Source organism: Schistocerca gregaria, chromosome 6 (genome assembly GCF_023897955.1).
Source record: "Schistocerca gregaria isolate iqSchGreg1 chromosome 6, iqSchGreg1.2, whole genome shotgun sequence".
Classification (NCBI taxonomy): domain Eukaryota; kingdom Metazoa; phylum Arthropoda; class Insecta; order Orthoptera; family Acrididae; genus Schistocerca; species Schistocerca gregaria.
In genome coordinates, this window is record NC_064925.1 from 286,123,625 (window position 1) to 286,148,936 (window position 25,312).

Sequence of the window (25,312 nt, forward strand, 5' to 3'; positions counted from 1 at the left end):
TGGAATAAAACAGAGATACCAGAACTAGTGAAATGTTAAATTACAATTGAATGAATGTTAAATGTCTTACATAAACAATGGAAAGTAATAAAATTCATTTTATTTCGGCTGCACAAATATTCAAAATCCATTCACCATAACTTGCTTCCACTTATTGGTGACAATTCTAAATTCACAGTGAACTATCTGACTCCCCATCAGTAGCCTTTCAGAAGCTTATCTTTTCTAGTAACATCAGATTAATTACAGTTGAATGATCAACCAACAAAACCCTCAAAACAACAGCAATTTCAGGATACCCAACAGTAGGATAATTTTATTTTCATTAGACCTTTACAGCAATAGTCAATTTTTTAATGCATATAACACAATCATTACATTAGCAAATAAGAACTGAATTACCAGATCAGTTGTTAGCCTATAATTCCACGATGCAGACAAAAAATTCTTTTAATTCATAGAAGGGGTTGGCAACAAGGCATCTATTTAATGTTGTCCTAAATTCACATTCTGGATGGTCTTGTACCATCTGCAGAAGCTTATTAAATAGTCTATGGCCTATTAGATCATAGCTATTGATTGACTTTGACAATCCATGGTATCACATATGTATGGAAATATTTTCTCTTGTGTTGTGACCATGGATATTATTTCTATTTTCTACCTCATGTAGCTTATTTTTGTATAGGTTAGCACTTGGTATATATACAGATTTATAACAGTCATTATTTTACATTCAGAGAACAAGGGCTTACAATGTGCTGTTAGCTGAGAACATGTAATATCCCTGATTGCTTTTTTTCTGCAGTAGTAGTATATTTTGAACATGGCCTGAGTTTCCCCAGAGAATAAGTCCATATGGCATAATACTTTGAAAAAATGCAAAATAAAATGTTTTAACATGAACTTCTGATACACATTTCATAAAACCTCTTAATAAGTAAATTACTCTGGATTATTTAACACTACTGTATTTTATGTGTTGCTCCCAGGATAATTTGTCATCAAAGTATACGACCAAGAAACAGTATATAACAGGGATCATTAAAAGGACTTTTGTCCTTTAGACCAAATACCATATTTTGTGTTTTGTTCTCAGTCAGGACAAACTCATTTGACCTGAACCACTATGACACTTGGGCAAGTGTTTTGTCAACAGAATCTTTTAACTTGTTTAGATCATTGTTATATTTTAGGAAGCTAGTGTCATCGCAAAAAGCACTATCTTGGAACTTATAAAGGAATGTAGGTCACTGATCATTATAAAAAACAAAAATGCTCCCAACACAGATCCCTGCAGAATTCCCGCTGTAGTTTGTTTCTTGGTAGATTTTCTCTGCCAATACACAAAACATGCCTTTGGTTTTAGGGATAAGACTTTAGTAGTTTTCAGCTGTTATCCTCATGCCATAAAAATGGAGTTTCTATAGGAGTGTGTCGTGTCCTACACAGTCAAAGGCTTTACCCAGTACACAGAAAGTGGCCTGAGAAAATCCATTTTCCTCAAACACTTGAAGAACATATTCAATTGCAGAGTCTATTGCATCTACTGTTGATGATTTTTTTCCAAATCCATATTGTGCTATGTTATATATTCCAAATTTTTCAAAATGTGGAGAGAATTGATGGTAAATGATGTAGTCTATTATTTTGCCTACTACTGGGACTATTGATATTGGTCTGAAACTTGTAATGTTATTTTGTCACCCTTTTGATACACAGGAACCGGCCTAGACAATTTCAGTTCCTCTGGAAAGTATCCCTCTTATAAACTTTTATTTGTGCACTGAATCAGTGGATAAACAAAGGAATCAATTATTTTCTTCAGCAAATTGCAAGACATGTCATAAATATAAGCATTATCTGATGACTTACAGTTCCTTACTGTTTTTAATACAGTACTAGGAGTAACCTTGGAGAAAGTAGGAATATTATTGTCCAGTGTCCCATTATAACTTTTTTCTAAGAGATTTGATGGACTCCTCCACAGATTTAACAAACTAATGATTAAACTCTTGTGGAGAGACATTGATTTTGACCTTGTGTGATTCAGTTTGTGAGATTTCAAGCAGCTCTGCATTTATTGTTAGAAGTCTCAATGTATTGGGCACTGTGCTACTTTTTCACTTCAATAACTGTTTTTTTTTATAATCATTTCTCCATCTCACATACAAAGATTTTGCATTTTCAGACTTGGTATTATTGTGTATATGTAACAGTATCATTACATGATCTTTCATATCAGCCAGCATTGCAATGTACCAAGAATTTTTCTTTTTTGACACCTTCTTTTACAGCCTCAGTCTGTTACTTTACATTTGTAGTGGGAATACTATCATTAAATGTTTGCATGAATGAGTTAAAGCAATATCCAAAATTTGTTTTATATGATTCATTATTTGATGGACAAAGATTACCATCATTTCTGTGGCAGAAATAATCTCCATCTTCAAGGGTTTTCCTGAACTTGTCAATTTTTCTATTGTTCATTGGCCTAGTGATCATTATTTTTGAACTGGCTATGTCAGTGCTAGAATTGGCTGAGCCAATTCTCTTAGCATATATTAAGGACACTGACTTGTGATCAGGAAAGGGAAACATTGTTACGTCACATTGTGCTTGGGCACATTTAAAATTAAAAAAATACATTGTCTAAGCACACTTGTTCCTTACTAGGTTTATAGTTACCACACTGTAGGCTGAACTGTTGTAATAGGTTTTCCATATCACTAACACTGCTGTTATCAGTTGACATGTCAAAATCAGAATTAATATCACCACCTATTATAATGTCATAGTTGGTAAATCTGTCCTCAGTGAGTGCACATAAAAGAATGTCCATTTTTTTATAAGAGTATACTGCTAATACCATTATGAGATCTGTACAATGATACTACTATAAGCTTCATACTACTTATGACTATACCAGAGGCTTTAAAATTCAGTTCCTCACATAAATAATTTAGATCTAAGTTAGCAATGGTGCAGTCAATTGATCTACCAATACAGATTGCTACACCACCTCTCTTGTGGACTCTCCTGCCGTAACTGTTTGATAAACCATACTTTTTAAACTTAAAAGCTGGATTTTCATCTTCAGAGGCCCAGTGTTCACTTAAATACAATATATAAAATTTATTCTCTCGTCCCTCAAACACTGGATGTTTAAAACACCAATTTCAGGTCTGTATTCTGCTCTCCCTTGTTTTCTGGATGATACTTATTTTTGGATTTTTTTGCTGGCCTATCCAGTTTTTCACCCCCACTAAGTCATTTTACTTTTCCTGGTTTTTTTTTATTATTTTGCAAATGTCTGTAAACATCTTGCTTAATGTTAGAGTGGAATCCATCCTTTCCTTAGCAGTTTTTATTTAGCAATCTATTTGGATCTATGAACATTGCTCCAAGTCTATCACACTGTTCTTTTATGGCACAGTTTATTTTACAGACCTATTGATCACTTACAGATCTTCTTTTTATTACTACACTGGATAGAAATCAGGTTTCTTCTGTCATTGGTGATTTCTTCTTCACTGCTAATTTTTGTCAGATGTATCCCAATATGTATCAGCACACAACTAGAGTTACTCTGAATTTCGTTTTCTGCAGAGTATTGTTTTGAGTTTTCCATATTTTTAGATGGTCATTTAGTTGTTGTATTCTATTTCCTGTTTGGTCATCAATTTTGCATCTTGCAATAGCAACACTTTCCAGTAACAAACTGCCTGTCAACGGAAATTCATTTTCATTTCTTTGTACACAGTGACCATAACTACAACAGGTAAAACACACAATTAAACAAAAGCTTAAAATATACACTATTAAACTCTATAGAATTAAGATGACAAACACAGGGGGGCACATATATCCAGTTAATACACCCAGAAGAAAATAGCACTATCATAATTGCTGAACTGTGGTATTATTTTTGCTTTAACAAGTTATCCACTCAGTACTGAACGTGAATCAACTATTATTCTGGTGACGGCAACTATAACTGTCTGCCATACTGAGCATTACAAATCAGCCTTGTTAACCATCTTCAGGAGCACAGGCAATATAAGTTTCACAAATTGCTCACCATGCAATCTTTTTTTGGCAACAGCCACTCCACATTCATAACAGAAGTTGATCAAGAATTCTAAATACATGTTTCCTCCCTTTCTGAGAGGTGATATTAAATATAATTTCTCATACATAGCATATCATACATATATTACAGAGAATATGTGCATATTTATATTCCATGTGCTGCCCAGAATTCTGCTGCACAGACTGCCTTATCGTTGGTGATAATCAGATCATCGATGGACACAGGTTTCGACATTTTCCTGCAGTTGAGTAGGTGCTGGTGGTCTTGGGGTTCACCACACTCACATACACTCCTGGAAATTGAAATAAGAACACCCTGAATTCATTGTCCCAGAAAGGGGAAACTTTATTGACACATTCCTGGGGTCAGATCATCACATGATCACACTGACAGAACCACAGGCACATAGACACAGGCAACAGAGCATGCACAATGTTGGCACTAGTACAGTGTATATCCACCTTTCACAGCAATGCAGGCTGCTATTCTCCCATGGAGACGATTGTAGAGATGCTGGATGTAGTCCTGTGGAACGGCTTGCCATGCCATTTCCACCTGGCGCCTCAGTTGGACCAGCGTTCGTGCTGGACGTGCTGACCACGTGAAACGACGCTTCATCCAGTTCCAAACATGCTCAATGGGGGACAGATCCAGGGTAGTTGACTTACACCTTCTAGAGCACGTTGGGTGGCACGGGATACATGCGGACGTGCATTGTCCTGTTGGAACAGCAAGTTCCCTTGCCGGTCTAGGAATGGTAGAACAATGGGTTCGATGACGGTTTGGATGTACCTGCACCATTCAGTGTCCCCTCGACGATCACCAGAGGTGTACGGCCAGTGTAGGAGATCGCTCCCCACACCATGATGCCAGGTGTTGGCCCTGTGTGCCACGGTCGTATGCAGTCCTGATTGTGGCGCTCACCTGCACGGCGCCAAACATGCATACGACCATCATTGGCACCAAGGCAGAAGCGACTCTCATCGCTGAAGACGACACGTCTCCATTCGTCCCTCCATTCATGCCTGTCGCGACACCACTGGAGGCGGGCTGCACGATGTTGGGGCGTGAGCGGAAGATGGCCTAACGGTGTGCGGGACCGTAGCCCAGCTTCATGGAGACGGTTGCGAATGGTCCTCGCCGATACCCCAGGAGCAACAGTGTCCCTAATTTGCTGGGAAGTGGCGGTGCGGTCCCCTATGGCACTGCGTAGGATCCTACGGTCTTGGCGTGCATCCGTGCGTCGCTACGGTCCGGTCCCAGGTCGACGGGCACGTGCACCTTCCGCCGACCACTGGCGACAACATCGATGTACTGTGGAGATCTCACGCCGCACGTGTTGAGCAATTCGCCAGTACGTCCACCCAGCCTCCCGCATGCCCACTATACCCCCTCGCTCAAAGTCCGTCAACTGCACATACGGTTCACGTCCACGCTGTCGTGGCATGCTACCAGTGTTAAAGACTGCGATGGAGCTCCGTATGCCACAGCAAACTGGCTGACACTGACGGCGGTGGTGCACAAATGCTGCGCAGCTAGCGCCATTTGACGGCCAACACCGCGGTTCCTGGTGTGTCCACTGTGCCGTTCGTGTGATCATTGCTTGTACAGCCCTCTCGTAGTGTCCAGAGCAAGTATGGTGGGTCTGACACACCAGTGTCAATGTGTTCTTTTTTCCATTTCCAGGAGTGTAGTTCATCCCTGAGATGTATCCCCATTTCTTCATGTTCTCCTTGCACCGAGATACTCCAGTTCTCAGTCTATTGAGTATGGGAGTTGATGACCTGTAGCAAGTTCTTCCTTGGAGTTGTCCCAATATTTCTCCGATGATAAGCTACCCCAGAGTTGTATCCTATGGTCTGCAGATGATGTTTGCATTGGTTGTGTTGTCCGAAGACAACCTTTTCTTGACTTGAGTGTTGGTGTTTGATGTTCGCATCCATACAGGGGGTGTCTCTGATTCATCTCCTGTGTCTTTTTTTCCACTTCAGCTGCTGTTCTCCTTTGGATGCAAGAAGTTATCCCATCAGTCTTATCATGTTTGGACTGTGACCCTCCATGGACTGCATCGAAGTGCCATTTTGTCATGGCCAAGTCAAGAGAGTAATATGTGGATATCATGGTTCATAAGGTACCATCCACTTCACACTGGAGAGTGTGGCAACAGATTAGAAAATCCTGTCCTCAAAGAGGTTTTGTTCTGTTGTGATATCCCAGTGGAACAGGGCAGCCCAGCTGCATCCACTGCATCCAAGGAGGATAACATTGCGACTGTGTAAGCTGTCTGATTTGGTGGCTTCTACACGGCATGTTACCAGCATTCTAGCTGTCATTTGCTGTTGCTATTGAGTGTGTTTTATTACTCTCAGCATGATAGATTATTGCATCCCTGGAATGAAGCACTTGTTGTAAGAGTGAAATAAAAGGCTACATTGTGATAGTCTGCCACTCAACTGCACAGAATGCATCATCAGAAAACATGGATATGGATATCCTTGAAGTGTCATAATCAGTGATGGTTCCTGATCAGAATTCCAACAAATTTTGTTTTTATCAAGACTTTTCTCATGACAGCTGTGCCTGCAGGTAGAAACCAGCAAAGCAATTTCCATGCTTAAAGCCCAAACATATTCAGACTTTGGCACTCTACCACTGTTGCTTGTAGTTTTAAGGGAATGCGGCAAACAGAAAATCCCTTTACTTGCCCAATTCATGGCTGATCTTGCCTATAGATCAGTGAATTGGCTTATTACTGTTATTGTCATCCATGACGCTAGTCAGAAAACCATTCAGGTTTGTTACCTTTCAGGCCTTTGACTTTTTTGCCATGGACAGCCATACAGTAGGTATCTGCCAAAGTCCCCTGTCAATCAATGCAATCTCTCTGCTCAGAATTTCAGAGTATCTTTATGGAAGGTTTAGGATGCGCCAGAGAGTATCAAGCCCACATAACCTTGAATCAATTAGCTAGTCCTAGATTTTTTTTGTGCAAGGCAGTTTCCTATAGCCCTATCCTTGCAAGTCAAGGCAGACCTGGACTAGCTCACATCTCTCAGTATTATGTTTCCATTTCATCTTGTTATGGACCACACCTCTTGTTATTGAATGATCATATAAAGTTGATCGTCGGTAAAGCAGATGCCAGACTGAGATTCATTGGAAGAATCCTAAGGAAATGCAATCCGACAACAAAGAAAGTAGGTTACAGTACGCTTGTTCGCCCACTGCTTGAATACTGCTCACCAGTGTGGGATCCGCACCAGATGGGGTTGATGGAGGAGATAGAGAAGATCCAACGGAGAGCAGTGCGCTTTGTTACAGGATCATTTAGTAATCGTGAAAGTGTTACGGAGATGATAGATAAACTCCACTGGAAGACTCTGCAGGAGAGACACTCAGTAGCTCGGTACGGGCTTTTGTTAAAGTTCCGAGAACATACCTTCACCAAAGAGTCAAGCAGTATATTGCTCCCTCTTACATATATCTCGCGAAGAGATCATGAGGATAAAATCAGAGAGATTAGAGCCCACACAGAAGCATACCAACAATCCTTCTTTCCACGTACAATACGAGACTGGAATAGAAGGGAGAACCGATAGAGGTACTCAGGGCACCCTCCGCCACACACTGTCAGGTGGCTTGCGGAGTATGGATGTAGATGTAGATGTAGATTGTGATGAGACCCTTTGATAAACTGCAACTTTGTGGTGGCAATTTTAAGGTCACTGTGGATTCAGGGTCCGCAGTCAATATATATTCATTGGCACATACAGATTAGCTGTCTACGCGCCTAGTAAGGGGCCAGTTCTTTCCCAATCTTGATCTTTCCATGTATGTCACAGTTCTTAATACACCATTTGACTTGTTTCAATACAAGAGGTTGACGTCTGGGATGGAAAGTGCCACTGAAATTTTTCAGCTGTATATGGAAGAGGTTTCACAATCTATTCTCCACTGTTAGAACCCACCTGGACGAAGCTGTGATTACTGTACATACTATAAGTCACCATCTGCACAATCTCCAGGCCCTTTTTCAAAAACTCCAGGCCCTGGGTACGCATTGTGCTCACTCAGCAGAAGTCCAGAAATGTCCAACCATCTCCTGAGTATCATTGCCACACCATGTTCAAACCCTGGAAATACCTGGTCACAGCCATTACAGAGCTGTCATATCCCCCACCCCTCATCATTGCAAGAACTGCGGGATTATGTAGGTAAAATACCTAAAACCACTGGTTAATTCCAGAGGTGCTCACCACTGCATGCCCTCTCTATCTCTTTCTCCACAAAGGTGCTTCTTCTGTCTGGCCTTTGGCATGCAACCAGCCATTCGCCATGTAGAAGAACTGCCTCAGACCAGCACCATGTCTAAGTGCTTTTGATCCCAGAAAACGACTGACTTTGGCTAAGGATGCCTTGCCGTGTGGTGTGGGGGCAGTTCTCACCATCAGAATGCAGATGGCTCAGAGCAGCCACTGGCATTTGCAAGACTGTGTCCAGCAAGGGTCCAGTATTCTCATGTCGAGGAGACTCTGGCCATTGTGTATGCAGTTACCAAATTTTACAGTTCCTTGTATGACAACAAATTCCATTTCATCAAAGACCACAAGTCATTACTTTCATTATTTAGTCCATCTGCCCAGGTCCATGATAAGGTGGCCCACAGGATGCAGTATGTGCCCATGTTCCTCTCCAAATACCACTATAATATCCATTTTCACCATGCCAATATGGATACTTTACCCCAGCTGCCCCTGGGATCCTCCTTACCTCCATCAACAATGCATCTCTGAGCTTGGTTATTCCAAGGAGTTTGTGGCTGGAAGTCTTACACCTGTTACATGATGGTTACTGGAATTTTTTCCACACAAAGCTTTGGATGGCAGATACATGTAGTGGCCCAGTGTTGACCAGAGGCTGGAGCATTTGGTTGCTGCAAGCCCCCTGTATGCTAGTCAACATGTGGGTCACAAGGCTATGTTCTTCCCATGGCATCCACGGATTTTGTGGGTCCATTTCTGAATGCTGATTGTCACTAACACATTTGCATTCTCTATACATGGTCCACTGCTCCTCAACCACTACTGAAACCACTATTCGGGCTCCCTCAAAAATGTAATCTGTGTAAGGTCTCCCAGTTATTTTTGTTTCTGACAATGGACCTCAGTTCCTGTCCCAGGCACTTCATGATTTCTGTATGTAGTCAGGTATTTAGCATATTTGTTCCTCTCCTTTTCACCTTCACTGTAACAGGAAGACTGAGTAAATGGTTCACACCTTTAAGACCCAGATGGAAAAAATGTCTGCAGGACATTGCCACCAAGGAGGCATTACAATTTTTTCTGGTGGCCTACAGGACAACTCCTCATGGTTCCCGCAGCCCTGCCCAGCTACTCCATTGGTGTCAATATGAATGCTGTACCACCACCTCCCAGGATCTCACCCACCATTGTGTTACACTGTACTAATTATCCCCCTGTGGATGGCAGCCTGGGTGTGTGGTTTTGGTTGGCACCCCTGCAGATGACCATCAGTCATCATGCATCAGAATGGCCACCATGTCCACACTCTCGAGACTGGAGACTGGGTGGTTTATCAACATCACAATCAGCTCCAAGTCTAGGTGAGCACTCACTGCCCCATCCCAGCTACCCCACAACCTCTACTGGTACCGCAGTCACTGGGAGTTGCCTATCTGCCCCGGAATTGCTCTTGTCCCTCGCCTATGGGGCCTCTATGGACATGAATGCTGTCTCCACACCTGAATCACCCACACATTGCCTGGGGAATCAGTGATGCTCTGTCCTCATGGAGGAAGGTGCATGGTGATGCACACCTGTGATCTGGGTATGTACTTGAATGGTGCACTTAGGAGTCAGAAGATGCTACCACTAGCATAGGCTGCCACTCTTGGATGTGTGCACAGTCTCTCCAGAGTGCACTTTACCTGTCAGCTGGTGGCTTGTAGAATCAGGCTCAGCCAGCCTTGCATCAGTCATATGTTGACACTACTTATGTTTATCAGACTAGTAGTGTAGCCACTCTATGTCAGGTGTTTTCTTGTACAAGTGTTCTAGACAGAGCAAAGTATTGTGTCTGTTATTATCTGTACGTTCTTGTAGTCAGAACAATGTGGAAGTTTCACCATATCTAGTGAATGGTCACTGCACGATCACAAGGTTAGATTTGTTACATGAACATTGCACTAAAATTGGCCTTAACCAGCATATTATGGAATGTAATGGGATGTAGCTCCATCTGGAAAATACTGCTGTCAAGGTACACTGTCACAAAGTTCATCCCTGCCATGAGGGGGACCAATTAGACTGTGCAAGGCCACTCAGCATTAATTTGCATGATAAAGTATCATAAGGTACAAGAAAAGTACAATGGATGAGTGTAAGAGTCGATTTGCTGGTAAACATAGTGTATGTGGTTCAACCACTGGAACATATTAAGGAGTTACGTTAGGCACGGTGTTTCTTACACAGGAATATGGTAATCATACAAGATTTGGACAATGGGCAATTAGTGTCAAGGTACACTGTCACAAAGTTCATCCCTGCCATGAGGGGGACCAATTAGACTGTGCAAGGCCACTCAGCATTAATTTGCATGATAAAGTATCATAAGGTACAAGAAAAGTACAATGGATGAGTGTAAGAGTCGATTTGCTGGTAAACATAGTGTATGTGGTTCAACCACTGGAACATATTAAGGAGTTACGTTAGGCATGGTGTTTCTTACACAGGAATATGGTAATCATACAAGATTTGGACAATGGGCAATTAGTGTCCATCAGAACAGATAATACTGAGACTGAAAACATCTGAAGGGTTAGTGATCACCAAATTGGAACCTTAGAGTATGATGATCTGGGCATTATTAGCTGCATTATGAGAAAAGGTAAAACCCTTGAAAGGAACAAAAAAGTTAATAATGGGATGGTAGTTAATAGATTTTGGAACTCTGTTTAATCCTCATGGAGCTGTCCCAGTAACACCAATGACACAGTATAGCATCTGCACTGGGAATGAACTGCCAGTGTATTGTAAACCATACAGAATACCATGTCACCTGCAAACACTGATGGAAGATTACATTAACCAACTGTTAATGGACAGTATCATTCAGAAAAGTGGCAGTTCTCATGGAGCACCATTACTGATCATTTCCAAAATGAGTGTGGATGGCACAAAAACACTTCAGTTTTGTTATAATTACAGATATCTTAACAGCTGTATGATTGTAGATGCTTCTCCGATCCTAAATATAATGGATACTTTGGATAATTTATGGCAGTGCCAGTATTCTTCCATCATGGATCTGTAGAGTGGCTATCATCATCTAGAAGTAGAGCCAGAGGATCTCCCAAAATGGATTTATGGTTCCTTCGAGGCACCACCAATACTGATGCATGGCATCTCAATTACAGAGTGCACCGGCCACATTTTAGCAATTGTTAGATGTAGTTTTGTGAGGTTTAAAGCCAAGGTGATGTATTTTACATTTAGATGACATGATTAGCTTTGTGAAGAGCATGGAACAACTTGTGCTGCAACTAATGGAAGTGTTTTGCTTTTGAGAAGGATATGGAAGAACATGTAATACGACTGAGGTAGATGTTTAAGCAGTTGTGTGCACCACACCTCAGACTCAGCACAGACAAATACCACTTCACACTACAGAGAGTATATTTAGGATGTATTATTAGCCAGGCGAGAGTCTGGATGAACTCTAAAATATTAAAAACCATACACATTTTCTGGACACCATGTACAGAGGAGTCACAGTCTTCCTTCCACCAAGCAAATTACTATAGAAAATTTGTTCTTAAATTTTCAGAGAGAGCACAAACTCTCCATCACCTATTGAAAAAATGAGTGAAGTTTCATAGATCACTGAAGTGTAAAGATGTCTTCAGTAAATTGAAAGAATTGATTAATGGTCTGGTGTTGATTCTTCAAAATTATGATAAGAAATTTATATTGTCATCTGACACAAGTAATCACACATTTGGCTGTGTGTTAAGAAGTGGATGGAGTGGAGCATCCAGTTGTGTATGTCTCGCAGCTGTTGAATAAAGATGAAAGAAATTACTCTACAACACAGAAGGAAAGGTGTGCATAATATACATGGCGTAATGTACTTGTGATAGTATTTATATGGTAGGAAATTTAAAGTAATAAAAACTGTGTAGCACTGAAATGGCTGTTATATTTGAAAGACCCATCAAACAGGTTAACACTTTAAGCCTCAGTCAAAAAGTTTATGTGTTGTGAAGAATGGGTCACATTGTGTGCAGTGGCAGCAAGCACTAGCAGCTGACAAAGACTGTAAGCTATCCTTAACACAGCCACAATTTTTTGTATGCAACAGAGTGCTATGTAAGCAAACAGAACTCAGACCTCAGATGTGATTCCAGGTGTACTGTGGAAAGAAGTATTAAGACAGGCACATGTTCATGTATTAGTGCACTGTTTTGATCAAAGAATCATGGGACAACATGTAGCCATACAGTACTGGTGGTGAACACATAAGTAGGAACAGTGTGTTGTAAGGTATCAGGCAAATCCAACACCTTACATGAAAACCCTGACATGATAAGCAAATCCAGTAGTATGTCACATAGCTCCGAATAAATCGTGACATTAAATTAACCAAAGTAATACGAGTAACGAGTGAGCAAATGGAATACCACAGACTAACACAAGAATGCCTAAATGCATGTCGTACCTTCCCACCGTGAGGCAGACGCAGTTCCGAGGGGAGAAACGAGGACAGAAGCCGAGAGCAGAACCGTGTTAAGCTAGAAAAGAGAGGGGCTGGGCACCCACGCCGCGAGCCTACCTGTACAACTATACAACCCGCACGTTTTAGCGTGAGGCTTTTTCGCGTCTCAGGTATGTCAAGGGCAACCCCAGCCCATGTTAAAAGATAGAGCCCTCCAGAAAAGCAGTATAGATCTTACGATAACACAAAAAGGGCCACTACCACCCGCAAGTTTTAGCGTGAGACTTTTTCGCGTGTCTGTTACATTAGGATCACTCCCCAGCCCATGTTAAAAGATAGAGCCCTCCAGAAGAGCAGTATAGATCTTACGATAACGCTATAATGACCACACCAGCAACAGGTTTTAGCGTGAGACTTTTTAGCGTCTCTGTTACGTTGCAAACTTTAAAAACATTGCCCCACCACGAAAAGTATAACGTTTCTCATTGGATAGACAGAATTTTTGTAGGCGGAGCTTAAGGTTAACATTGAGACCCTGATTGGTCAGATGAAAAAATAGCCAGATAGGTTTTTTAAACTAACTTCGGTAAAATTGTAGTAAGGAGAAGTTAGAGGGGAGTTGGTTCCGAGACGGCGAGCTGGATGGCTGCTGCGCCGGCCGCCGTCGCCCTGACGCTGCCTAAACACGGACAAGGTAATGAACGCACGCGATGCCGCATTTTTGAGCGCATAAGGCTTCACTCAGAACTGCAGAAGACTCATCAGTTACACCCCTTTTTTGCGTAATCCTAGTGTCAATCGTTAATTAAAACTCATGGTGTTCACATTTGCCACTTGAAGTAAAGATCTGAAACGCGATGTTTTTTCTATTTTATAGTTATTGAGAAGCCACATCAGCCACTGTAATTTACGACAGGTTAGATAAGTAATTAAAGATAATTGAGGGTCACTGCAGACCATTTTGATAGTTTTCTCTTTTGTGAAACTCAATTTAAACCTAGATTATAGATGTGATAAGGCATAGGTCATCATTCGATCGATTGTAGAACTTGGAAACCCATTCAGGGAATATTCGTTCACATTTTTTGTTGAACACAGTTGGTTTTTACCATCCTGTATTAAAACATTTCCTTTTATCAATAGTGCAATTTATAAACGATGTTTTGTGATTAGAATAAATTTCCAACGTTAAACTTAACTGCTTTTTCGACGTTATTTTACCAGCTAACTAAAAATAGGAAAGCCTTGAACCCTTTCCACTACATTTAGTTAGAATTAAGATTCTCTTACAGGGAGTGCAGTGGAGCTGACGCTGAGATCATTTAGTATTTGGTTATATCATCGCTAGTCTCACTGAACTCTTCTGAATTCTACATGTCATGTGTGGTCTGGCGTCTCCTTACCAGCAACAGGTCCCAGGTTCAAACTAGTTAATTCCCTAAAAAACACGCTCAGAGCGTCGTTGCGTGAAAGTGGTAGGGAGACACGATATAGTACAATCAGACACCACCATGAATGTTTAGAATGTGAAGAACTGTGTACCTTGCACACAGTGAGCTGAATTGAGCCAACACTATATTCTGCTCTAAAGATCACCATTATGCTAATAAACTAATTGATGTCAGCCAGTAGTAGGCCTCTGGCTGTAGAGTAACAGTTGAGCTCCCAGAAACATCAGGACTAGGTGCATCTCAAAGACCCATGGCTAGTGGAGACAGTGTCTAGTTGTAATTGAGGACTGATGACCCACCAATGGAGTACTTTCAGTGTAGGCTGTGATCAATGACAAGTACTGCACAGCTTTTATGGGCAGTATTTCTTACCACTCAGCCTGATTCAGTTGTGAGGGTATATCACTTTTGGTGATGAAGACCACAGTAGCAGTGCACTGCCTAGCCCCAAAATGGTGTAACCCATATCATTACTGAGGTGGCATGGCCCTTGGCTCATGGCACATTAACAATGTCGTGGCCCTGGTAGTAGGTGAAATTGCTGAATGCGCTAACTGTGCTTGCTTCATCGCCACAGTATAGGCTTTTGTCATCTCCAGTCCTTTCCAGCTTCTGGCAGGGAAGTGCAGTAGGCAGCCTTCTGCCTTGCCTGATAACAGGTTGTGGGTGCTAATTTGGAAAGACAGTGGCATGACATTGCACATTGCTCTCTTGAGTTATCTTCTGGCACAGTGAACCTAAAGTGAATAATGTATTTTCATCAGAAGAAGTGAACAAAAGAATATTACATAAAGGAAATAACCATATTCCCTGCAGAGGTGTTTTTAAGGATTGTGGAGTCCTTATAATTACTTCCTAAAACATTTGCACCTTAATGGATATTGTTGCTGATCATAAAAATCAGTTTCATCTCAACTGTGATTTATACAATCAAAGCAAGACACACAAATACTTTTCATGTCGACTTTTGCCTCCTTGTCTAGGGTTCAGAAAAGAATTTTGTTCTCTCTTGGGAAGATATTTAACAATCTCCCATCTAACATTAAGCAAATTAAAAAGAAAATTAAAAATCTTTATACAAATTATCTGCCAGCTGGTGTGGCCAAGCGGTTCTACGCACATCAGTCTGGAACTGCGCGACCGCTAGAGTCACAGGTTCGAATCATGCCTCGGGCATGGATGTGTGAGATGTCCTTAGGTTAGTTAGGTTTAAGTAATTCTAAGTTCTAGGGGACTGATGACCTCAGATGTTAAGTCCCATAGTGCGCAGAGCCATTTGAACCATTTGAACAAATTGTCTAACTATCTGAATTCAGGGACAGTACAGTAGACACCAGATACACTGTGATCTAATATACCACAGATTTGGATATAACATGCTATGAATGTTTTTTACACTCTCTGTATATTTTATTAACTTGAGAAAAACTTTATTACAGTCTGTATGTAGCCTTTCTGCAGTATAATTTACCGCTGCAACCTCCAAGCTCTGTAAACAATAACCAAAACAGCTGGACATGATTAAACTCAACCTTTGGTTTTTCTTATCAACATATAAGAATTGCTGCTGGACAGAAGCTTTGGATACACATGTCATTAACATCATAAAGCAGTCAACAAAGTGACTGATCAACAGCGATTGGCAATAATCAAAATGAGCACAACCATCATGTGCATCATAAATTATCAAGTTCATTGTCCAGGTTTTTGTGTGATTTTTACAATGTCACAGAAACAGAAAGCATATTCCGTGTGTGATAAACCAAAAATTTTTTACTGTGTTAAGATTCATGAAACTAAAAGCAAGTGAATCATGTGAGTGTGGTGTACCTAAGAAATTATCAGGGGATGTGTGAAAGAAGAGAATAAACTTAAAAGTTTTGCAAATGGAGTGAAAGTCTTGTGGAATTGTGCCAAACAAGGAAAAGACAATGAACTCAACAACTGCCTTTATAGGTGGCTTTTAATAAAGAGAACTGAAGATGTATCACTTTCTGGGCCAATTATTGAATCCCAAGATGAAAAAATTCACTTTGATTTACATAGCAAGAAAGACTGTATAGCTTCCAATGGATGGCTTTCAAAATGGAAACATCACTGCGGAATTTGCCAAATGATGATTTAAGGGGAACCGAGGTCTTTCAACAGTGAATCTGTTTCTACAAAAAATAATAGTAGCTGAAAATGTAACAGGTTATTGAGTATATAATTGTGATGGAATGGAACTTTCTTCCAACTAGAATTCTTGATAGAAAAAAAATCATAAGATGGGTTTGAAAATGAATGAAGACAGAATAACCCTCCTCTTTGCCACAAGTAAACTGGACAGGTATAAGCTGATACCTCCTTGTATAGGTGGAAGTAAAAGCCTGAGATGTTTCTAGCACATAAACATGTCATCATTAAAATTCACTTATAGGCTTTCAAAGAGTGCTTTGATGACATGTGACATTTTCACCAATTAGCTCAAAGAATAGTTTTCTCTGTCAGTGAGACAGGACCTAAAGCCACTTAAGCTAAGAGAAGAAGCTCTACCAATCACTGATCACTGTCCACCTCATACACCTGCTGATGTGTTGCAATCAGAAGATGGAACCTTTGTTTTTATCAAAAAACACCAACGGCATTAATTCATCTGCTGGATCGAGGCATCATACAAGCATTTAAGGTTCATTATTACCATGAACTGCTCATTTCTAATGTTCTTTAAATTTAAATACAATATGGTACAATATGCATAAAATTGGATTATGTGTTCCTCCTGACTCTCTGTGCAAAGTTTATCAAAGCAGAACTCACTCTTGATATACTGTGCACATGCTACAATGGAGGAGTGAGGCAGGTCCAGCAACAACCATGTTATATTGGGCTTCTCCTGTACATTTATATCAACAGTATTGACAGTGTCAAGAATGCTCTCAGCAGTGAGTGAATATATATGTACAATAGTCTGTCAGCTCTTTGCCACCCATGTGTTCACTGTGTAAAAAGAGATGTATATTGTATTTAATCTTTCATTGATAAATGTTCTTCACTTGGCAGCATAGTGTGGTTGTTAAGTAAAACGACTGTTATTCTAAAAAGTGGGAATTGATTGTAAACTAAAAGGAATGCTCTTGCTCACAAATGGTGCTTTGCAAAAATGGACGTGGCTGATATTAAGATACCAACTTATGATAGAGAAGACTACAGGAACTTGAAATTTTGAATGGAAATGTGTCTGAAAATAAAGAAATTACATACAGTAGCTTCAAAAGTGAAAACTAGCATGAACAATGAGTATACACAGGAAGAAGTAAATGTGACCAGAATGGACTACATATGTCAAGCAATTTTAAAGAGGCAACAGGAATTTGTGAGTGATAACAATATTTGAGATGAGGGAAAAGTTCAACACATTATAGTGCATGCTGACTTTGCTGGCCCCTTCCTTGGTACTTATTGGCTACTGTTGATTGATGCTTTCTCGAAGTTTCCGTTTGTTGTTCGATGTCCGTCGCCCACCACTGCAGCGACGACACTGGCTTTGTCCAAAATCTTTGCGCTAGAAGGTCTTCCATCCACGATCATCACAGACAATGGCCCTCAGTTCTCTTTGCAGGCCTTTTGTGATTTTTGTACTGGACAAGGGATTCATCATGTTACAGCACTGCCGTTCCACCCGCAATCGATGGAGAGGTCGAGCGCCTTGTCTGCACTTTAAAAGCCAGATGAAAAAATTCCTTAGTGATTTTTCCACAGATGACGCTCTTCTGCAGTTTCTGAGTTCTTATCGCTTCATGCCTCTGGGTAATCGCAGCCCTGCTGAACTCTTCCATGGCCGCCAACCGCGCACTCTACTGCACCTGCTTCACCCTGTCAGGCCTTGTTCTGTGTCCCCTAGTGCAGGTGGGCGCCGATGATTGGGCACGAGGGTATGGATCTGGCCCTAAATGGATTCCAGGGGTGGTCAAGGCTCTTCGCGGCCGCCGGCTTTGTGAAATACATACTGACGACGGCAGGGTTGTTCGCCTTTACGACCAGATGCGCCCACGAGTGGTGGCCACGCTGGTGCCACCGCCCCTTCCTTTGCCTCCATCAGCCTGAGAAGCAAGTCCTGTTGCTGCTGCCAATCTACTGTATGTGTTGATGCAGCCGACATTGCTACCGCTTCTTAGTCCGCCGGAACCGGCACCAGTCGCAACGCCACCTTCTCCGGGACCCATCTCACTGGAGCACACCCCCAGGTCCACGACACCTATGGATGCTGCTCCGGAGATTTCACCCAACATCTTGTCCAGGAGGCACGTTCCACGCACGAGCTTTCGTTCTGAACATTTTCGACTATACTCTCGAGTCTCTCCGTGGGATCTTCTCGGGGCCTCACAAGAGGCCATGGATGTCTCCACACTATCCATGTCTCCAAGGAAGTGAGTATTTTTTCCAAGGGTTGAAAAGTGTTGTGACAGTGCCATGACATTTAACAGTATGCGCAAACAGCGATAGAGGCGCTCCGCAACTTGGCTGAGCGCGGGAGCGGCACCTACCTACGAACGGCGCTGGCCGCATGTCACGGCACGGCAGTCGAATAAGAGATACTGAGTTGTTATCATGTAACCAGCTATTGGTTCTAAGTGAGAGTGTTTGAATATCCACACAATGATTGGTGATTAAAGGTTATAACAAAATTCATGGACACAGACATCTTCAAGGAGGCAGTCATGGCAGTTAACAACAAGGGCCAAGTGAGCAGTAGAGCAGGAGTAACAAAATCTGGTCTGTGATGAATGTACATAATAAGGTTCAAGAGATGGTCATCATTCAGGACACAGAGGATATCAGCAAAATGAAAACAGCTTCAGCAATTTGGTTATGAAGGTATCGGCCTAACCTACATTGACATGTAGTAAGTTTGAGTCAGGTAACAGTGTACATATTAATGGGCTTATTTTAGACTGTGATTGCATAGATCATGTCAAAGATGATGAAAAATATTTTTGTGTCTGCATATCTTTAAAAGACCCCGTGAATCTAAAAATTGCAGAGAGTAAAATTTTGCAGACTACAAAAATAGGACATACATGGTAAGTTATTTCATAAGTTTATAACTTTGTAAAGACGTGATTGCAATTGAAATGAAAAATGGAATAATGTATTTTACATCAAAGACATGGGTAGAAATTTGATTAGGTATGTTAAATTAATATAAAAGCTTAAAATTGTGGCTGTAAAGCAATATCCAAAAGAGAAAATGGCATCATACATTATGACAAGTAAATTTTATAAGGGGCATTCAAAAGGAAATGAGCTGGTATCTGGAATATGCAAATCAGTGACAAGAGAGTAATATTGTGGTGTGTGTAATGAGGTGTGCTTCCAATGAGAGCATGTCACTAGAGGGCATGTGTGCACATCACGTGACTACACAGAGCTAGCAGCAGCATGCATTAATCATCCAATGCTGCCAGTCACATTGCAAACAGTGGCATGGAGCCATCAACAGAAGAGCAAAGAGGTGTTATTTGTTTTCTGAGAGCAGAAGGAGTAGGAAGAATGGACATTCATCGACGAATGTCAGAAGTGTACGGTGAACACTGCATGTCCCTTGCAAGAGTCTATGCTCAGGAGGAGAATGCATTCCTGACACAAGTGGTGGCTGTAGATGAGTCATAGTGTTATCACTTCAAACCAGAATCAAAATAACAAAGTGCCCAGTGGAAGCATCCAGGGTCACCACCACAAAAAAGAGCCAAGGCCATCCACACGAGTGCAGGAAATGTGCTGATGTTCTTCTTTGACCAAGATGGCCCCCTTCTGATTCACTTACCGCAGCACAGGAGAACAGTAAATGACCAGCATTACTCAAAAACCTTGACCATCCTTTGCCAAACGATCAAATCAGAAAGACCAGGCAATCTCAACCATGGGGTCATTCTGCTCCATGACAATGCAAAGCCTCATATGGCCAATAGAGTCATGACCCTCCTGAAGATATTCAAATGGGAGGTTCTTGGCCACCCTCCATACAGCGTGGACCTCTCTCCCTGTGATTATGCCATTTTTGGTCCCCTTAAAAAGGCTCTGAGGGACAAATGATTCAACTCAGTCAACAACGTCCAGCTATACGTGTGGAACTGGTTAACATCGCATTCCTGGGAATTTTATGAGACAACCTCGTGTCACACTGGGACAAGTGTCTCAACAGCCTGGGTCAATACTTCTGGTTTCTATAATCATGTCTCTTGCTCATTTCTCTTTGAACACCCCTTATAATAATGTGACTACACTGCAGCTACAGATGATTTAGCAACAATTTTAGAATAAGTGTTGATGAAATGTAAAGTGTACAGTTTACTAAGAACTGAAGCTAAAGAGTTGAAACATTAGAGATTATTCACACTAATGTGAATGGGCCTCACTCAACTTATGGTTTAATGAGGGGAAATATATTATGTTACTTTTATCAATAAGTGTAGTAAAGCAGGTACAGTCTACACTACCAAATCTAAAACACAAGTTTATGATTGTTTTGTGAAATATTTATTGAAACTGAAAATCTAACTGGTAAAACTATTAACAAATTGAGATGTGGCAATGGAAAGGAATATTTAAATTCAGATGCTTATCACTTTATAAGATAGAAATAAATCATTTGAAATGCGTGCCTTCACTATGTACGTAAATTAAATATTACAACTGAAAGATACAACAGGTCAGTTATTGATACATCAAGATGCATAGTAGCTGAAGCAAAAGTAAATAGGTTTTGACCTTAACTAGTTTGTGCAGTTGCATTCCTCACAACAGAAATTTAGCTAATACTATTGAAAGAATAAGTCCAAATGATGTATGTTTGAAAAGAAACTTAATGGAAAACATTTAAAGTTTTATGGAAATTACAGAAAAGAGCATTTTAACTAAAAATTTATTTGTTTAGCAGTCTTTTTGTCAAACCTACCTGTACCTCAACATCTCCACTACCAGTACATGGTGAGTAGTGATCTATCCCTTTCATAATGCTGACATTTTCCATCCTGAATTTTCCATTATTTGATTTTATCTAAAGGAATCTGATTCACGGTGTGAACACTATAGCATTCTGAGTGCAAAAGCATACATAATGAATGTGTAAATAAGCACATGAAAGAAAAGGTTATCAGGGAGTTCAGGCAATTAGAAACAAGAACAAGAATGTGAACTGAGAAGGTCAGCTTGAGAACATAGTGTCTGATATGTTTGATCATTATGTCAGGAATAATTTTATTTATGCAAACCTATTTACTTCTGATATTCCAGAAAATATTGAATGGGTGATGAATAGTAATGAGTCAAAAGTTTGGGAGCAAGCAATGGATAAGGAAATTGAATACTGAAGATCAAGATAGTCAGCATCAAGATACTTTAACCCATCCATCCTTATAATTTTAATACTATTTGTTGAATTTTTATACATAATGTGTTATGTTTAGGCATTTTCAATAATACATATTTTCATATTTTACATTTTATGTGACCTGCTAACAAATGTGGCACTGCCTGTGTATTCATTTGGCCAATTTTCAATTAGAAAGAAAAACTCTCTGAGTTTGCAGTGTACTAATACTAAAAAAAAGTCATTTCTATATCTTTGAGGACAGCTCTTTTTGAAAACAGCTCTGAAATTATGAAATAGTCAAAAAAATATTCGTAATGTACAAACATGTAAGTACAGTTTCCAAATTAAGAAATATAGAGTGTAGAATTTAAATTCTTAGTAATATTTACGTTATGGAATGTTTGTGACATCATGTCTCTTGAACTACATGTTTTACAATAATATGTGTGTGTTGGTACTTTCAGTGGCATATGTTTATTGTGTCTGTAAAATATATTGTGAATGGAATTAGGAACACAGAAATTACAAATTTAAATGCAATGCATAGTGGAGCAGTTTCTCATGCATCTTACTGTATATGACATGATATATTTTCTGAACTATGACAGGCAGTTGGTTCTTATCTCAGGAGGAATTGTTGCCTGACGGTAAGGGATATATGTACTATGTTGGTTGACATCACTCCAGTGGTTTAGGTGGAGATTTCAGACATACACACATTTGTTCATCAAATTTAGTATGAGTGTCTTTAAGTCTTGCACCATAGAAAAAAAAGAAAAAAAAAATTGTTGGAAAAATGCCAAAAACTGTAACATTCAAAAGTATTGCATGTTATCAAAAGACTTTGAAAGAATATGATAAAAGACATTTGTGTAAGAATTTCACCTACATCTCTTTGCACCAATTAGTCAAATACATATGTGTTACTACTGTTCACCAATGAATTCCATGAATTAAAATTTTAAGTTGCATTTGTAATCACGCCTTTGTCCTTCCAGAAAAATAGGACTGATGACAGTAGTTTGTTACTGTTTGAATAAGAGATGTGATTTATATTACAATCCAAGTAACTGACTATTATCCTTTACCAGGATCATCACTGGGCTACATAAAAGTTTGGTTGATGGAGAATTATGGCTTTCCACATGATGTGAATATATGCCTACCCAAACTAAGACTACAGTTTCCATTTCTGCTGAAGGATCGTATTGAGGGGCGTGCAAAACGCATACTGTATAATCAGCCACTGCCTCTCCTCCTGTCATCATACCGAGGACACCTGCGGGGCATCAACCATCTGGAATACCTTTCTGGATGTGAGCTTTTAATTAGGTATCACATTTTCCTAGTATGTTTAACAGTCATCACTAAACTGATGAAGTAAAGGAATTTTTTTTAATGAAATGCACCTGTAGAACAGAGAAGTTTGCTACTACATGAACAAGCAGCACTGAACAGATTACTATGAATACAGTAGTTACGTATTATGCTTTCAAGCTAAGATATTTTGAGACAGCCATTCTAGGGCAATTATATTGGTAAATTAAAAACAATAGTGAACAGTTGTTTCAGCTTTGTGAAAGAATAACGAAGTTCACAAGTATACCTGAACAATTCACTTCATCACTCATATTCTCATCTTTCTACAGATACATCTACGTTTATGCTCTGCAAACCACTGTTAGCTGCATGGCAGAGGGTATATCTCATTGTACCAGTTGTTAGGGTTTCTTTCCGTTTCATTCACATACGGAGTATGGGAAGCATGATTGTCTGTATGCCTCTGTGCATGCAAAAATCAATCTTATTGTCATGATCCCTACATGAGCAATACATAGTGGGTTATAGCATAGTCATAGAGTCATAATTTCTAGACAGTTCTCAGAACTTTGTTAATAGATTTTCTTGGGATAGTTTACGTCTGTCTCCAAAAGTCTTCTAGTTCAGTTCCTTCAGTACCTCTGTGAGGCTCTGCCATGAATCAAACTAACCTGTGGCAATTTGTGCTACCTTTCTCTGTATACATTCAATATCCCCTGTTATTCCTATTTGGTTTGGGTCCCATACACTTGAGCAGTATTCTAGAACCAGTCACATGAGTGATTTTTTAGCAATTTCCTTTGTGGACTGATTGCACTTTCCCAGTATTCTATCAACAAACTGAAGTCTATTAACAGCTTTACCCACAACTGATTGTATGTGATCATTCCATCTCATATACCTACAAAGTGGTACACCCAGATATTTGTATGAGTTGGCCTACTCCAATAGTGACTCATTGATAATGTATTCATAGAATACCAATTTTTTTGTTTTGGGAAGTGCAAAGTTTTACATTTCTGAACATTTAAAGCACGTTGCCAATCTTTGATTTCTTATCAGGATCTGACTGAATATTTATGCAGCTTCCTTATACAGTACATCACCATAGATAACTGCATCATGTGCAAAAAATCTCAGGTTAATATTAATAGTGTCTGCAAGGTCATTAATATACATCATGAACAGCAAGGGTCCCAACACACTTCCCTGGGGCACAACTGAACTTACCTCTACATCTGAAGATGATTCTCCATCTTCCTACCAAAAAGTCCTCAATCCAGTCACAAACTTAGCTTCATACCATGTATGATTCATTCAAATCAGCAAACATTGCGTCTTAGTTGACTGTCTTGATCCAAAGCTTTCAGTATTTTATGTGAAAAAAGTGCAAGCTGTGTTTCACATGATAAATGTTTTCAAAATCCATGCTGGTTGGCATTAACATATTTTTTTTCAAGATACCTCTTTATGTTTGACCTCAAAATATGTTCTAAAATTTTACAACAAACTAATGTCTTGGATACTGGACAGTAGTTTTGTAAATCACCTCTTCTACCCTTCTTATAGATGGCTGTGATCCATGCTTTTTTCCCAAGAATTGGGCATGGTCTTTCATTAGAGAGATCTACAACAGATTATAGTTAGAAGAGATGCTAACTCATCTGCAAATATCTAGTAGAGATTCCACTGGGCCCTGGAGCTTTGTTCAATTTTAACGCTTTCAGCTGTTTCTCAATACCACTGACAACTTATACTTATTTCATTCATCTTTTCAGTGGTACAAGGATTAAACTGTGGCAATTCCTCTGGGTTTTACCCTGTAAAGGAACATTTGAAAACAGGGTTAAGCATTTTAACTTTTGCTTTGCTACTGACAGTTTCAGTTCCTATCTCATTTGCTAGGGACTGTACACTAACACTGGTGCCACTAACGGGCTTTACATGCAACTGGAATTTGTTTGGGTTTTGTGTAATATGATTTGACAATATTTTGCTGTTGTTGAAGGAATCACAAAATTGCTCTCTAGAGAGCCAAATGTGTTTCATTCAGCATCTCTCTGTCTATAGCTGTATGCTTTGTTTTACATCTATTATGTAGTGATCTGTGTTTCTTTATATGTTTCTTTACTGTGACTGTATACCATTGATGGTCCCTCCCATATGAGATGTGTTACTGGGTACATGTCTGTCCACTGGATGGTGAACTATTCTTTTAAATTTGAGCTATAGTTCCTCATCATGTTCCTGCCCTGTCTGAAAGATTCAAGTTCCTCTCTGAAGTATGAGATTACTGATTTTTTAAAATCTAGTTTACTGAAGAAGTATATCTTTCTGCTTTTCCTAATGGTCCTTCATGCT

The 25,312-nt window shown here is 40.0% G+C and overlaps 1 protein-coding gene across 1 annotated transcript in view; it reads left to right on the forward strand.

Annotated features, from left to right (window-relative positions):
* The window catches only part of LOC126278854 (WD repeat-containing protein on Y chromosome), a 395,714-nt gene that overhangs the window by 268,279 nt on the left and 102,123 nt on the right, over positions 1-25,312 (forward strand). The window contains exon 14 of the mRNA XM_049979130.1: positions 22,723-22,963. Coding sequence (XP_049835087.1) covers positions 22,723-22,963 — 241 coding nt within the window. The remainder of the gene's footprint in view (positions 1-22,722; positions 22,964-25,312) is intronic.